The sequence below is a fragment of the Leucoraja erinacea genome, unplaced genomic scaffold (genome assembly GCF_028641065.1).
Source record: "Leucoraja erinacea ecotype New England unplaced genomic scaffold, Leri_hhj_1 Leri_53S, whole genome shotgun sequence".
Classification (NCBI taxonomy): Eukaryota; Metazoa; Chordata; class Chondrichthyes; order Rajiformes; family Rajidae; genus Leucoraja; species Leucoraja erinaceus.
The window spans coordinates 595,089-607,965 of record NW_026576443.1 but is presented as its reverse complement, the minus strand read 5'-3'; the positions used below and the strand labels follow the sequence as shown (position 1 = coordinate 607,965).

General features: G+C 46.6%; 1 protein-coding gene across 2 annotated transcripts in view; it reads left to right on the top strand.

Moving 5' to 3' along the window:
• aup1 (AUP1 lipid droplet regulating VLDL assembly factor) overlaps positions 1-12,877 on the top strand; it is a 63,655-nt gene that overhangs the window by 25,146 nt on the left and 25,632 nt on the right. For both annotated transcript variants that reach the window (XM_055630819.1, XM_055630818.1), the window contains exons 4-6: positions 1,481-1,668; positions 6,802-6,874; positions 12,280-12,353. In XM_055630819.1, coding sequence (XP_055486794.1) covers positions 1,481-1,668; positions 6,802-6,874; positions 12,280-12,353 — 335 coding nt within the window. The remainder of the gene's footprint in view (positions 1-1,480; positions 1,669-6,801; positions 6,875-12,279; positions 12,354-12,877) is intronic.

Here is a 12,877-nt window from a genome sequence, read left to right as displayed (position 1 = left end):
TGTCCTCACCTTCTCCATCATGGTCTGGTTTGGCTCAGCCACCAAGCACGTCACCTGGAGGCTGCAGAGAAACGTCCGATCAGCAGAGAAGGTTATTGGCTGCAACCTTCCCTCCATTGATGAACTGTACACTGCAAGGGCCAGGAAGCAAGCGGGCAAGATCATCTCTGACCCCTCTCACCCTTGGCCACAAACTCTTTGAATCACTTCCCTCTGGAAGGCGACTCCGGACTGTCAAAGCTGCCACAGCCAGACATAAAAAACAGATTTTATCCACGAGTAGTTGCTCTACTCGACAGCCAAAAATCTGTAGCCTCCCTTTGATCTGGTATTTTGTTGGTTCACATGCTTGATCAATGGTGTTTTATCATTAATGTTTTATTATTACGAATGTTTAGTGTTTTCTGAGACATTCGTAACTGTCACTGTATGTCATGTTGTTACTTGTGGGCGGAGCACCAAGGCAAATTCCTTGTATGTGAATACTTGGCCAATAAACTTACTTACTTACTAGAATCGGTAAAGCAGCCTTCATCCCTGATGGCCTGTGCTGTATATCGACACAAAACAAAACTAAACCACTCCTGGCAATGTGTTCCAGGCCCTCACCACTCACTGAAAAAAACCCCAAAAAAACCCCACATCTCCATTAAACTTTCCCCCCTCTCACGTTATCGCTAGGCCCTCCGGTGCTGGCCATTTCCACCCTGGGGAAAAAAGGTTTTGACTGTCTACCCTAACTATGCCTCTCATAATTTTATATACTTCTATCGTCTCCCCTCAACCTCTGAAGTTCTGGAGAAAACAATCCAAGCCTGTCCAGCCTCTCCCTGCAGCTGAAACCCTCTAATTCCTCTGAGAGGGGATCTCATTGAAACATATAAGATTGTTAAGGGCTTGGACACGCTAGAGGCAGGAAACATGTTCCCGATGTTGGGGGAATCCAGAACCTGGGGCCACAGTTTAAGAATAAGGAGTAAGCCATTTAGAACGGAGACGAGGAAACACTTTTTCCTCACAGAGTGGTGTGAGTCTGTGGGATTATTTGCCTCAGAGGGCAGTGGAGGCAGGTTCTCTGGATGCTTTCAAGAGAGAGCAAGATAGGGCTCTTGAAGATAGCGGAGTCAGGGGATATGGGGAGAAGGCAGGAACGGGGTACTGATTGGGGATGATCAGCCGTGGTCACATTGAATGGCGGTGTTGGCTCGAAGGGCGAATGGCCTACTCCTGCACCTACCGTCTATTGTCTATTGTCTAATCCAAGCAGCAAGCAAAATGCCTGATGTGCGGGAAGGAACTGCAAGTGCCGGTTTATACCGAAGATAGACATAAAATGCTGGATGACTTAGCGGGTCATGCAGCATCTCTGGAGAGAGGGAATTGGCGATGTTTTGGGTTGAGGTGCCTGATTCTGTGTTCTCTGACTCTGTTTGCTAGTTCTTTGTGTAATCGCTTGTTTCTCTCTTGCCCGTGTGTTTAGCCCCTGCTGGAGGGTCGGGCTGGCTTTGTGAGTTGGGCTCGCGGCTACATGGAGCTGGGCTGGATAGAAAGCCGCACGCGTTTGGCAGAGACTCTGCGGGGTTACAACTCCCTGGAGGGAGAGCGCACACTGCTCCTGTTCCCAGAGGATGAAATGACCAATGGAAAGGTTGGGCTCCTGAAATTCAGGTACGATTCCTACATTAATGGTCCAGTGTTTTTTTTTTTTTAATGTTGTAGCGGGAGTGCGACTGCCTCACAGCGCCAGAGACCTGACTACGGGCGCTGTCAGTACGCAGTTGGTGACCTGCGTGGGTTTTCTCCGAAATCTTCGGTTTCCCTCCACACTCCAAGGTCATATAGATTTGTAGGTTAATTGGCTTGGTGTTACTGTAAAATTGTCCCTGGTATGTGTAGCGTAGTATTAAGTCAAGTCAAGAGTCAAGAGAGTTTTATTATCATGTGTCCCAGATAGCACAATGAAATTCTTGCTTGCTGCAGCACAACAGAATCTGTAAACATAGAAACATAGAAATTAGGTGCAGGAGTAGGCCATTCGGCCCTCCGAGCCTGCACCGCCATTCAATATGATCATGGCTGATCATCCAACTCAATATCCCGTACCTACCTTCTCTCCATACCCTCTGATCCCCTTTAGCCACAAGGGCCACATCTAACTCCCTCTTAAATATAGCTAATGAAATGGCCTCGACTACCCTCTGTGGCAGAGAGTTCCAGAGATTCACCACTCTCTGTGTGAAAAAAGTTCCTCATCTCGGTTTTAAAGGATTTCCCCCTTATCCTTAAGCTGTGACCCCGTGTTCTGGACTTCCCCAACATCGGGAACAATCTTCCTGCATCTAGCCTGTCCAACCCCTTAAGAATTTTGTAAGTTTCTATAAGATCCCCTCTCAAACTCCTAAATTCTAGAGAGTATAAACCAAGTCTATCCAGTCTTTCTTCATAAGACAGTCCTGACATCCCAGGAATCAGTCTGGTGAACCTTCTCTGCACTCCCTCTATGGCAATAATGTCCTTCCTCAGATTTGGAGACCAAAACTGTACGCAATACTCCAGGTGTGGTCTCACCAAGACCCTGTACAACTGCAGTAGAACCTCCCTGCTCCTGTACTCAAATCCTTTTGCTATGAAAGCCAACATACCATTCGTTTTCTTTACTGCCTGCTGCACCTGCATGCCTACCTTCAATGACTGGTGTACCATGACACCCAGGTCTCGCTGCATCTCCCCCTTTCCCAATCGGCCACCATTTAGATAATAGCCTGCTTTCCCGTTTTTGCCACCAAAATGGATAACCTCACATTTATCCACATTATACAAGACAAGGCAAGAGAGTTTATTGTCATGTGTCCTTTATAGGACAATGAAATTCTTGCTTTGCTTCAGCACAACAGAACATAGTAGGCATTGACTACAACACAGATCAGTATGTCCATATACCATTATATGCGTAAATACACACATGAATAAATATACTGATAAAGTGCAAATAACAGATAATTGGCTATTAATGTTCAGAGCTTTGTCCAAGCCAAGTTTAATAGCCTGATGGTAGCTATTCCTAAACCTAGTCGTTGAGGTCTTCAGGCTCCTGTACCTTCTACCTGAAGGTAGCAGGGAGATGAGTGTGCGGCCAGGATGTGTGGGTCCTTGATGATACTGCCAGCCTTTTTGAGGCAGCGACTGCGATAGATCCCCTCGATGGAAGGAAGGTCAGAGCCGATGATGGACTGGGCAGCGTTTACTACTTTTTGTAGTCTTTTCCTCTCCAGGGCGCTCAAGTTGCCGAACAGGAGATAAGAGTTCAGTGCGTCTATAGACCATAGACCATATATATACATATACATATATATATACACAATAAATAAACAGATAAAGTATATATATATATATATATATGCACAATAAATAAACAGATAAAGTGCAATAGTAATAACAGACTGTTATGTTCAGAGCTTGGGGAAGAAGCTGTTCCTGAACCTGGATGTTCAAGATTTCAATCTCCTGTACCTTCTTCTCGATGGCAACGGAGAGGTTATTAATGTGCGGGAATTGATGGTCGGTGGGCCGAAAGGGCTGTTTCCACGCTGTGTCTCGAAACTAAACTAAACGTGCAAAGGCACAGTGAAATTTGTTTCTTACATATCGTCCAGTAGAGTATTGCCATACTTAAGCACAATCCCCGACTAGCAATGTGTACAGAAATAGTCTACTGAAGGTTTGGTGTCATTTTCGAAGTCCAAACCGCACTTTAGGTTTTACGAGTGGCACCCGATCAGGTAGTGCCCCAGGCTAAACTACCCGGCTTGAGGAGAGACTTGTGCCAGCATCAGCCATTTCTGAGCCAGATTGTCCTTATCAATATTTGGATCATAGTTAATCTGCAAGTCGAATCAGTAGTAAAGAAAGCAAACTCAATGCTGGCATTTATTTCAAGAGGGAACTGATATAATGCTGAGGCTCTATAAGGTGCTGGTCAGGCCGCATTTGGAATATTGTGAGCCATTTTGGGCACCATATCTGAGGAAGGATGTGCTGGGTCTGGAGATGGAGGATTTCAAGAATGGTCCCAGGAATGAGTAGGCTAACGTATGATGAGCGTTTGTCGGCACAGGGCCTGTACTCGCTGAAGTTTAGAAGAATGGGGGGGGTGGGGGGGGGGGGGGGGCTCATTGAAATGTACCGAATTGTAAAAGGCATGGATAGAGTGGATGTGGAGAGGATGTTTCCACTAGTGGGAGTCTAGGACTGGAGGGGACAGCCTCAGAATTAAAGGACATTCTTTCAGGAAGGAGATGAGGAAACATTTCTTTAGTCAGAGCGTGGTGAATCTGTGGAATTCTTTGCCACAGAAGGCTGTGGAGGCCAAGTCGGTGGATATTTTTTAGGCAGAGATAGATGGATTCTTGATTAGTACGGGTGTCGGGTAATGAGGAGAAGGCAGGAGAATGGGGTTAGGTGGGAGAGATAGATCAGCCATGATTGAATGATGGAGTCGACTTAATGGGCCGAATGGCCTAACTCTCCTATCACTTATGACTTTATGACAACGCGGAGAGAAAAGATGAAGTACGAATGTAAGCTAGCCAATAATATAAAAGAGGATTGCAAGAGTGTACATGAGGAGCAAACAAGAAGCTAGCAAAATGAAAGAAGGTTTCCTCGAAAATGAGGATTGCAAGAGAAGCGGCCTCCGAGGGAGGAGGGTTAAAGGTATTCTTGAGAGCAGGGGAGGCGAATGAGCGCCCTCCGCAGACAGCGCGTGCTTTGGACAGACTCAATGGAGGGGAGCGTGGAACCGGTGATGCGTTGGGCAATTTTCACCACCCTCTGCAGTGCCTTCCGGTCGGAGACAGAGCAGTTGCCATACCATACTGTGATGCAGTTGGTAAGGATGCTCTCGACGGTGCAGCGGTAGAAGTTCACCAGGATCTGAGGAGACAGATGGACCTTCTTCAGTCTCCTCAGGAAGAAGAGACGCTGATGAGCCTTCTTGATCAGAGTAGAGGTATTGTGGGTCCAAGAGAGGTCATCGGAGATGTTGACTCCCAGGAACCTGAAGATAGAAACACGTTCCACCTCCGTCCCGTTAATGTGGATGGGGGTGTGCGTGCCGCCTCTGGACTTCCTGAAGTCTACAATGAGCTCCTTGGTCTTCTTGGAGTTAAGGGCCAGGTTGTTGTCAGCGCACCATGCTGCTAAGTGCTGGACCTCCTCCCACTCTCCTATCACTTATGACTTTATGACAACACGGAGAGAAAAGGTGAAGTACGAATGTAAGCTAGCCAGTAATATAAAAGAGGATTGCAAGAGTTTCTACAGATATGTAAGGAGCAACAAAGAGGCTAGAGTGGACGTTGGGCCGCTGGAGATTGATGCAGGAGATTTGATAACGGGGAATGAAGAAATGGCAGAGGAATTAAAAATTATTCTTGCACCCCAGGGTTCTCAAGGAGCAACAAGTGGCCTCCAGAAATTGTGGAGGCATTTAGTTGTGATATTTCAAGAATAAATAGGAGTGGTTGGCTGAGATTGTGACAACTACAAACATCGCCCCCAGTGTTTATTTGCCTCTGCCTCCACAATTTGAGAATTGAGATAGAAAAAAAAAAATCCCATGTGGTTTTAAAGTCAACATTGTCAGATTTGAATAAAGGCCAATTTTATACCTTTTTGTTTCACCATGTAGAAATTCCAGCAGTGTTATATACATTGCCTCCTGCGCTCAGTAAGAATAAATTTGCAGTCTGCCCGACCTCTCCCATAGCTCAAGTCCCTCAAAGTCCTGGCAATATCCGGCCAGCATCCTGGCACTCCATGGTGTCAAGGTTTGAGATTACTGTGCCGCTAATTTGGATGGGCATGGATAAAAAGCAGCAGATGAGTTTCTCAGTAACAATGATCTCTATTGTGCGTTGCATGTAGACTGCATATCCAATAATTTCTCGGATTGTGTTGTTCCCTTATTACTATTCCCGCTCCTGGGCTTTTTCTATTAAATAGCACAATTCAACCTGTGGTGTAACCGTGCAACAAAGAGGATAGAGGCTCGAAGGGCCTAAGATACCCACCAAAAGGTTACAGGTTTGTAGGCATTGGCTTCGGTAAAAAATTGTTCCCTATTCTAGTGCTAGTGGGCAGTTGGTTCTCAAGGGGATTTGCCATCAGTGACGGGGAATGAAGAAATGGCAGAGGAATTAAAAATTATTCTTGCACCCCAGGGTTCTCAAGGAAGTGGCCTCAGAAATTGTGGAGGCATTAGTTGTGATATTTCAAGAATAACTAGGAGTGGTTCCTGAAGATTTGACAACTACAAACATCGCCCCCTTGTGCAAGAAGGGAGCCAAGCAGAAGAGCTAACCGCAGCACCCTCCATAATGTTTGGGACAAAGGCCCATTATTTATTTATTTGCCTCTGCGCTCCACAATTTGAGATTTGGAATAGAAAAAAAAATCCCATGTGGTTAAAGTCAACATTGTCAGATTTGAATAAAGGCCAATTTTATACCTTTTTGTTTCACCATGTAGAAATTCCAGCAGTGTTTATACATCCTCCTGCGCTCTTAAGAATAAAGTTGTCGTCTGCCCGATCTCTCCCCATAGCTCAGTCCCTCAAGTCCTGGCAACATCCCTTTAGCATCCTGGCACTCCATGGTGTCAAGGTTTGAGATTACTGTGCCGCTAATTTGGATGGGCATGGATAAAAAGCAGCAGATGGTTTTCAGTACAATGATCTCTATTGTGCGTTGCATGAGACTGCACCAATAATTTTGATGTGCTTTGTTCTTATTACTATTCCAGCTCCTGGGCTTTTTCTATAAATAGCACAATTCAACCTGTGGTGTTAACCGTGAAGAGGCCCTTCATAGCTGTGGTGAGTTTATACTTTGTGTTAATGGAGAGCTTTCTCATTCATGTAAGACCCCTTCCCTTCCTTTTCTCGGTCATTGCTCATTCCTCCACACCCCCCCCCATCCCATGGAGCGGTAGCGTTGCTGCCTCACAGCGCCAGGGACCCGGGTTCGATCCTGACTAAGGGTGCTGCCTGTGTGGAATTTTTACATTCTCCACAGAGGGCAGTGGAGGCCAAGTCACTGGATGGATTTAAGAGAGAGTTAGATAGAGCTCTAAGGGCTAGTGGAATCAAGGGATATGGGTACAAGGCAGGCACGGGTGATTGATAGGGAATGATCAGCTACGATCACAATGAATGGCGGTGCTGGCTCGAAGGGCCAAATGGCCTCCTCCTGCACCTATTTTCTATGTGACCACGTGGGGTTTCTCTGGATGCTCCGGTTTGAAACAAGTTTGAAACAAGTTTATTCATGGATAACCCCTTGAGATGGACAGTCATCTCGTTTTCGAGGGGGTCCAACATAGAACATACAGGGGTGATCTTATAGAAGTCAATGTGGTCCCCCCCCCTCATTCATCTGAACTCCAGCAAGTAGAGGCCTAGTGCCATCAGTTCCTGAGACAGTGCAATGTCCGCAATGTGTACCTTCTGCCGGATGGGAGCGGGGAAAAGGAGGAGCGGGAAGATGAAGGAGTGCATAAAATCATGAGAGGAATAAATCGGGTAGATGCATAGAGTCTCTTGCCCAGAGTAAGGGAATCGAGAACCAGAGGACATAGGTTCAAGGTGAAGGGGAAAATATTTAATAGGAATCTGAGGGGTAACTTTTTCACACAAAGGGTGGTGGGTGTATGGAACGAACTGCCAGAGGAGGCAGTTGAAGCTGGGACTATCCCAACATCTAAGAAACAGTTAGACAGGTACATGGATAGGGCAAGTCTGGAGGGATATGGACCAAACGCGGGCAGGTGGGACTAGTGTAGCTGGGACATGTTGGCAGGTATAGCAAATTGGACCGAAGGGCCTGTTTCCACATTGTATCACTCTATGACTATGAGTAATCAATTAATAGTTGTCAGTTAACCGAACAACGACTCTTTGTTAAAGGAAATCGTCGCACCAAGTCGAAATGCATGTGGTCACGGAAGTACCTCATGGGCACTTGAGATCAAACTGTACTTGGGCACCTGGAGCTGTGAGGCAGCAGCACTAACTGCTACACCTCCGTGCCTTTTACACTCCAGAAACTATTGTCCTCGAGAACAACATGCTTCTTCCTCCTATCCTCATCCCTAAAGGCATTATCAAAGCATGCATCGAAGATAGACACAAAATGCTGGAGTAACTGGAAAGTTACTAGAGAGTATTCTGAGGGATAGGTTATACAAGCATTTGGATGGGGCATTAGATATAGTCAGGACGTGGGAAGTCGTATCACACAAATCTTATTCATTTTTTTGAAGACGTGACCAAAATGGTCAAGGGTAGAGCTGTAGATGTTGTGTACATGGACTTCAGTAAGGCGTTCGACAAGGTTCCGCATGGTAGGCTGCTCTGGAAGGTTAGATCGCATGGGATCCCAAGGAGAGATAGCTGAATGGATAACAAATTGGCTCCATGGAAGGAAGCAGAGGGTGATGGTGGAAGGTTGCTTCTCGGACTGGAGGCCTGTGACTAGTGGTGTGCCTCAGGGTTCGGTGCTGGGCCCGTTACTGTTTGTCATCTACATCAATGATTTGGATGAGAACATACAGGGCAAGATTAGCAAGTTTGCTGATGATACAAAAGTGAGTGGTTTTGCAGATAGTGAAGATGGTTGTGAACGATTGCAGCAGGATCTGGATCGATTGGCCAGGTGGGCGGAGGAATGGTTGATGGAATTTAATACAGAGAAGTGTGAGGTGTTGCATTTTGGGACGTCGAACAAGGGCAGGACCTACACAGTGAATGGTAGGCCTCTGGGTGTAGAGCAGAGGGATCTAGGAGTACAGGTGCATGGTTCCTTGAAGGTTGAGTCGCAGGTAGATAAGGTGGTCAAAAAGGCTTTTGACACTTAGGCCTTCATCAGTCAGAGTATTGAGTATAGAAGTTGGGAGGTCATGTTGCAGTTGTATAAGATGTTGCAGGTTAATTGGGCCCTCTGTAAATTGTCCTTGGTGTGTGGAGAGTGGATGAGAAGGTGGGATGACATAAAACTAGTGTGAACTGGTGATCGATGGTCGGCATGAACTCAGTGGGCCGAAGGGCCCTTTTCCACTCTGTATCTCTAAACTCAACTAATGCTGTAAAAAGGATTTGGCACAGTGGCTTACCTGGCAGAGCTGCTGCCTCTCAGCTCCAGAGACCCTGTCTCTCAACATTTTGTCCTCATTTATTCCCATTTGAATGAAAGAAAGTTGCCATCTGATCACATGTGTAGATAGTGGATCAGAATCAAGAATCTTATTTTAAGAATAAGGGGCAAGCCATTTAGAATGATGATGAAGAAACACTTTTTCACAGAGAGAGTTGTGAGTCTGTGGAATTCTCTGCCTCAAAGGGCGGTGGAGGCCAGTTCTCTGGAAACTTTCAAGAGAGAGCAAGATAGGGCTCTTGAAGTTAGTGAAGTCAGGGGATATGGGGAGAAGGCAGGAACGGGGTACTGATTGGGGATGATCAGCCATGATCACATTGAATGGCGGTGCTGGCTCGAAGGGCCGAATGACCTACTCCTGCACCTATTGTCTATTATCATAAGAGATGGGAGTAGAATTAAGCCATTCGGCATCAAGTAGAATGTTCCATTAAACCATTCGGCCCATCAAGCAGCGTTGTTCGATCCTGACAATCGGTGCTGTCAGTGTGGAGTTCACACGTTCTTCCAGTGACAGCGTGGGATTCCTCTGGGTGCTCCGTTTCCCTCAAACATCAAGAAGTGGATGAGGAAGTGGGATAACATAGAGCTAGTGTGAGCGGGTGATCGATGGTTAGCAGGGACTTGGTGGACCCAGGGCGTTTTTCCATGCTGCACCTCTCACCTGAGTCAAGAATCTTCCCCCAGTGTGTGATCAGATGGCAACTTTCTTTCATTCAAATGGGAATAAACGAGGATAAAATGTCGAGAGACGGGGCACGAAGTATAGTGGTTGGGCCGTCATGTTGCAGTTATACTGAAGTCGTCCAGGTTTACAAGGTTAATTCCCGGGATGGCGGGACTGTCATATGCTGAGAGAATGGAGCGGCTGGGCTTGTACACTCTGGAGTTTAGAAGGATGAGAGGATATCTCATTGAAACGTATAAGATTGTTAAGTGCTTGGACACGCTAGAGGCAGGAAAAATGTTCCCGATGTTGGGGGAGTCCTGAAACAGGGGCCATAGTTTAAGAATAAGGAGTAAGCCATTTGGAACGGAGACGAGGAAAGAGTGGTGAGTTTGTGAAATTCTCTGCCTCAGAGGGCGGTGGAGGCAGGTTCTCTGGATGCTTTCAAGAGAGAGCTAGATAGGGCTCTTAAAAATAGCGGAGTCGGGGGATATGGGGAGAAGGCAGGAACGGGGTACTGATTGGGGATGATCAGCCATGATCACATTGAATGGCGGTGCTGGCTCGAAGGGCCGAGTGGCCTACTCCTGCACCTATTGTCTATTGACAGGTCTACTTTCTGTCCCCATAGTCAGAACTAAACATGGAGAAGCAGCGTTTAGTTTTTATGCACCACATATATGGAACATTCTGCTCCAGCTCTCAGATCTTTTAAATTAGGGCTGAAGACTCCTCTGTTTGTCGCTGCCTTGAATTAAATTATTTTAAATAATTATTCATTTCTTACACTGCACTGTAACTTTTATTCTTGTATTTTATACTTGTGTTATTCTATTTTAGCTTGTTTTAATTTCTATTCTTTTTAATGATGGGACATGTTGGTTGGCGTGGGCAAGTTGGGCCGAAGATCCTGTTACCACACTGTGACTCTCGGTCTGACACCGCAGCGAGATATTAGTCAACATTAGTGATAGTGATTTAAAAAAATACGTTCAGATATTCCAAACTCCAAACATTCAGTCTCGCATCTTTGGATTTCGCCGTTTGGGAGTGGAAGGAGAATGTTGCCTGGGTTTCAGCTCCCAAGTTACAGAGAAAGGTTGAACAAGATAGGTCTTTATTCTTTGGAGCACAGAAGGTTAAGGGGGGGACTTGATAGAGGTCTTTAAAATGATGAGAGGGGTAGACAGAGTTGACGTGGATAAGCTTTTCCCATTGAGAGTAGGGAAGATTCAAACAAAAGGACATGATTTGAGAATTAAGGGACAGAAGTTTAGGGGTAACATGAGGGGGAACATCTTTACTCAGAGAGTGGTAGCTGTGTGGAATGAGCTTCCAGTGGAAGTGGTGGAGGCAGGTTCGATTTTATCATTAAAAAATAAATTGGATAGGTATATGGACGGGAAAGGAATGGTCTGAGTGCAGGTAGATGGGACTAGGTGAGAGTAATTGTTCGGCACAGACTAGAAGGGCCGAGATGGCCTGTTTCCGTGCTGTAATTGGCGTATAGTAATTGTTATATGGTCAGGAAAGACAAATGTGGACATAGACATATTTCCACCAGGGGCGCCGGGGAGATTGCTGCCCTGCTCATATTTTCTTTCTTTCTGTTATTTTTTAGTGTATTAAAAGTTTGTTTTGATGTTCTTCAGTTTGTTTTATGTGGAGTGAGGGGGCAGAGGATCGGAGGAAACTTTTTTTTTTGAATCTCTTACCTTCGGATAATTTTCGGATGAAGCTCAATTTTTGGATCACATTCTCCGGGCTCTGCGGCCTTCCATCGATGGGGCTGGAAGCCTCCTCGGACGGTCGTGAGCCCCACCGCGGGGCGCGGACTTAACATCGGAGCTGATCCCTTGCCTGGGATTGCTCCCACCGCGGAATCTGCGTCAAGGGGTCGCAGTCTCGGGTGAGGCCGAGTCGGGAGCTCCAACGTCGCGGAAGGTTCACCAGCCCCGACATGAGGTTCGATCGCCTGGCGCGGGGGAGCTCAACCCCCCCACCCCGCCAATGCGGGAGCTTGATCGCCTCGACGCGGAGGGCCCGAACGCCGCCGGCTACGGGAGTCAAGATCGTCCCATCAACGGACGGCTCGAGGCCCACGACCGAGGAAGAACAAAAGGAAGAGACTTGAACTTTATTTCACCTTCCATCACAGTGAGGAATGTGTAGGAGTCACTGTGGTGGATGTTCATGTTAAAATGTATGTTTTTGAGTGATCTGTTGCTTTTAATTGTATGACTGACCTGGCCAGTGAAATTCCTCGTATGTTGCAAAACATACTTGCCGAATAAAATTCTGATGTCAGCGATCTTGTGAACAAGAGACTTGTTCCGATCCTGCCTCTAACTACTTGTGGGAACAGATTTAGTGAGACTTATCTTTCCCCCCTTTCTCCCTCAGAGTGTCGTCGAATCCTCTTGGCTTGCCGAGCTGCTGTGGATGTTTTTTATTCCCTTCACCATATACCAAGTAAGGTAGTAACTGTCGCTAACTATCACTGGGGGTCATATCGGTAAGGTTGAGTGAACCTGCTTGTGTTTAGCTTCCTCCCCCTCCTCCTCCTCCTCTGTCCCCACCCTATCCCCAGCTCGCACTACAGCCAGTGCCTGTGCTAACTTGATGCTTCTCGGGGCTTAGTCGGCCGATGTACCTTTGTTCAGTGTATATGCAAACATGCGCTTGGACCTGTGTCATTGCATTGTGATCGCTTCGAGCGTCAGCGGGAGGGAAGCCATCCGGTGTATCTGCCTGTAGAAACAAGGAACAAGGTGCTGCTTTACAAAACAAAAAAGACGCAAAGTGCTGGAGTAACTCTGGGTCCAGTAGCAGTCCTGCAGAACATAAGTCACACTCTGGGTCGGGGCCCTTCTTCAGACTGATTCCACATAGATAGGTAGACAAAAATGCTGGAGAAACTCAGCGGGTGAGGCAGCATCTACGGAGCGAAGGAATAGGTGACGTTTCGGATCGAGACCCTTCTTCAGACTGATTTGGGGGT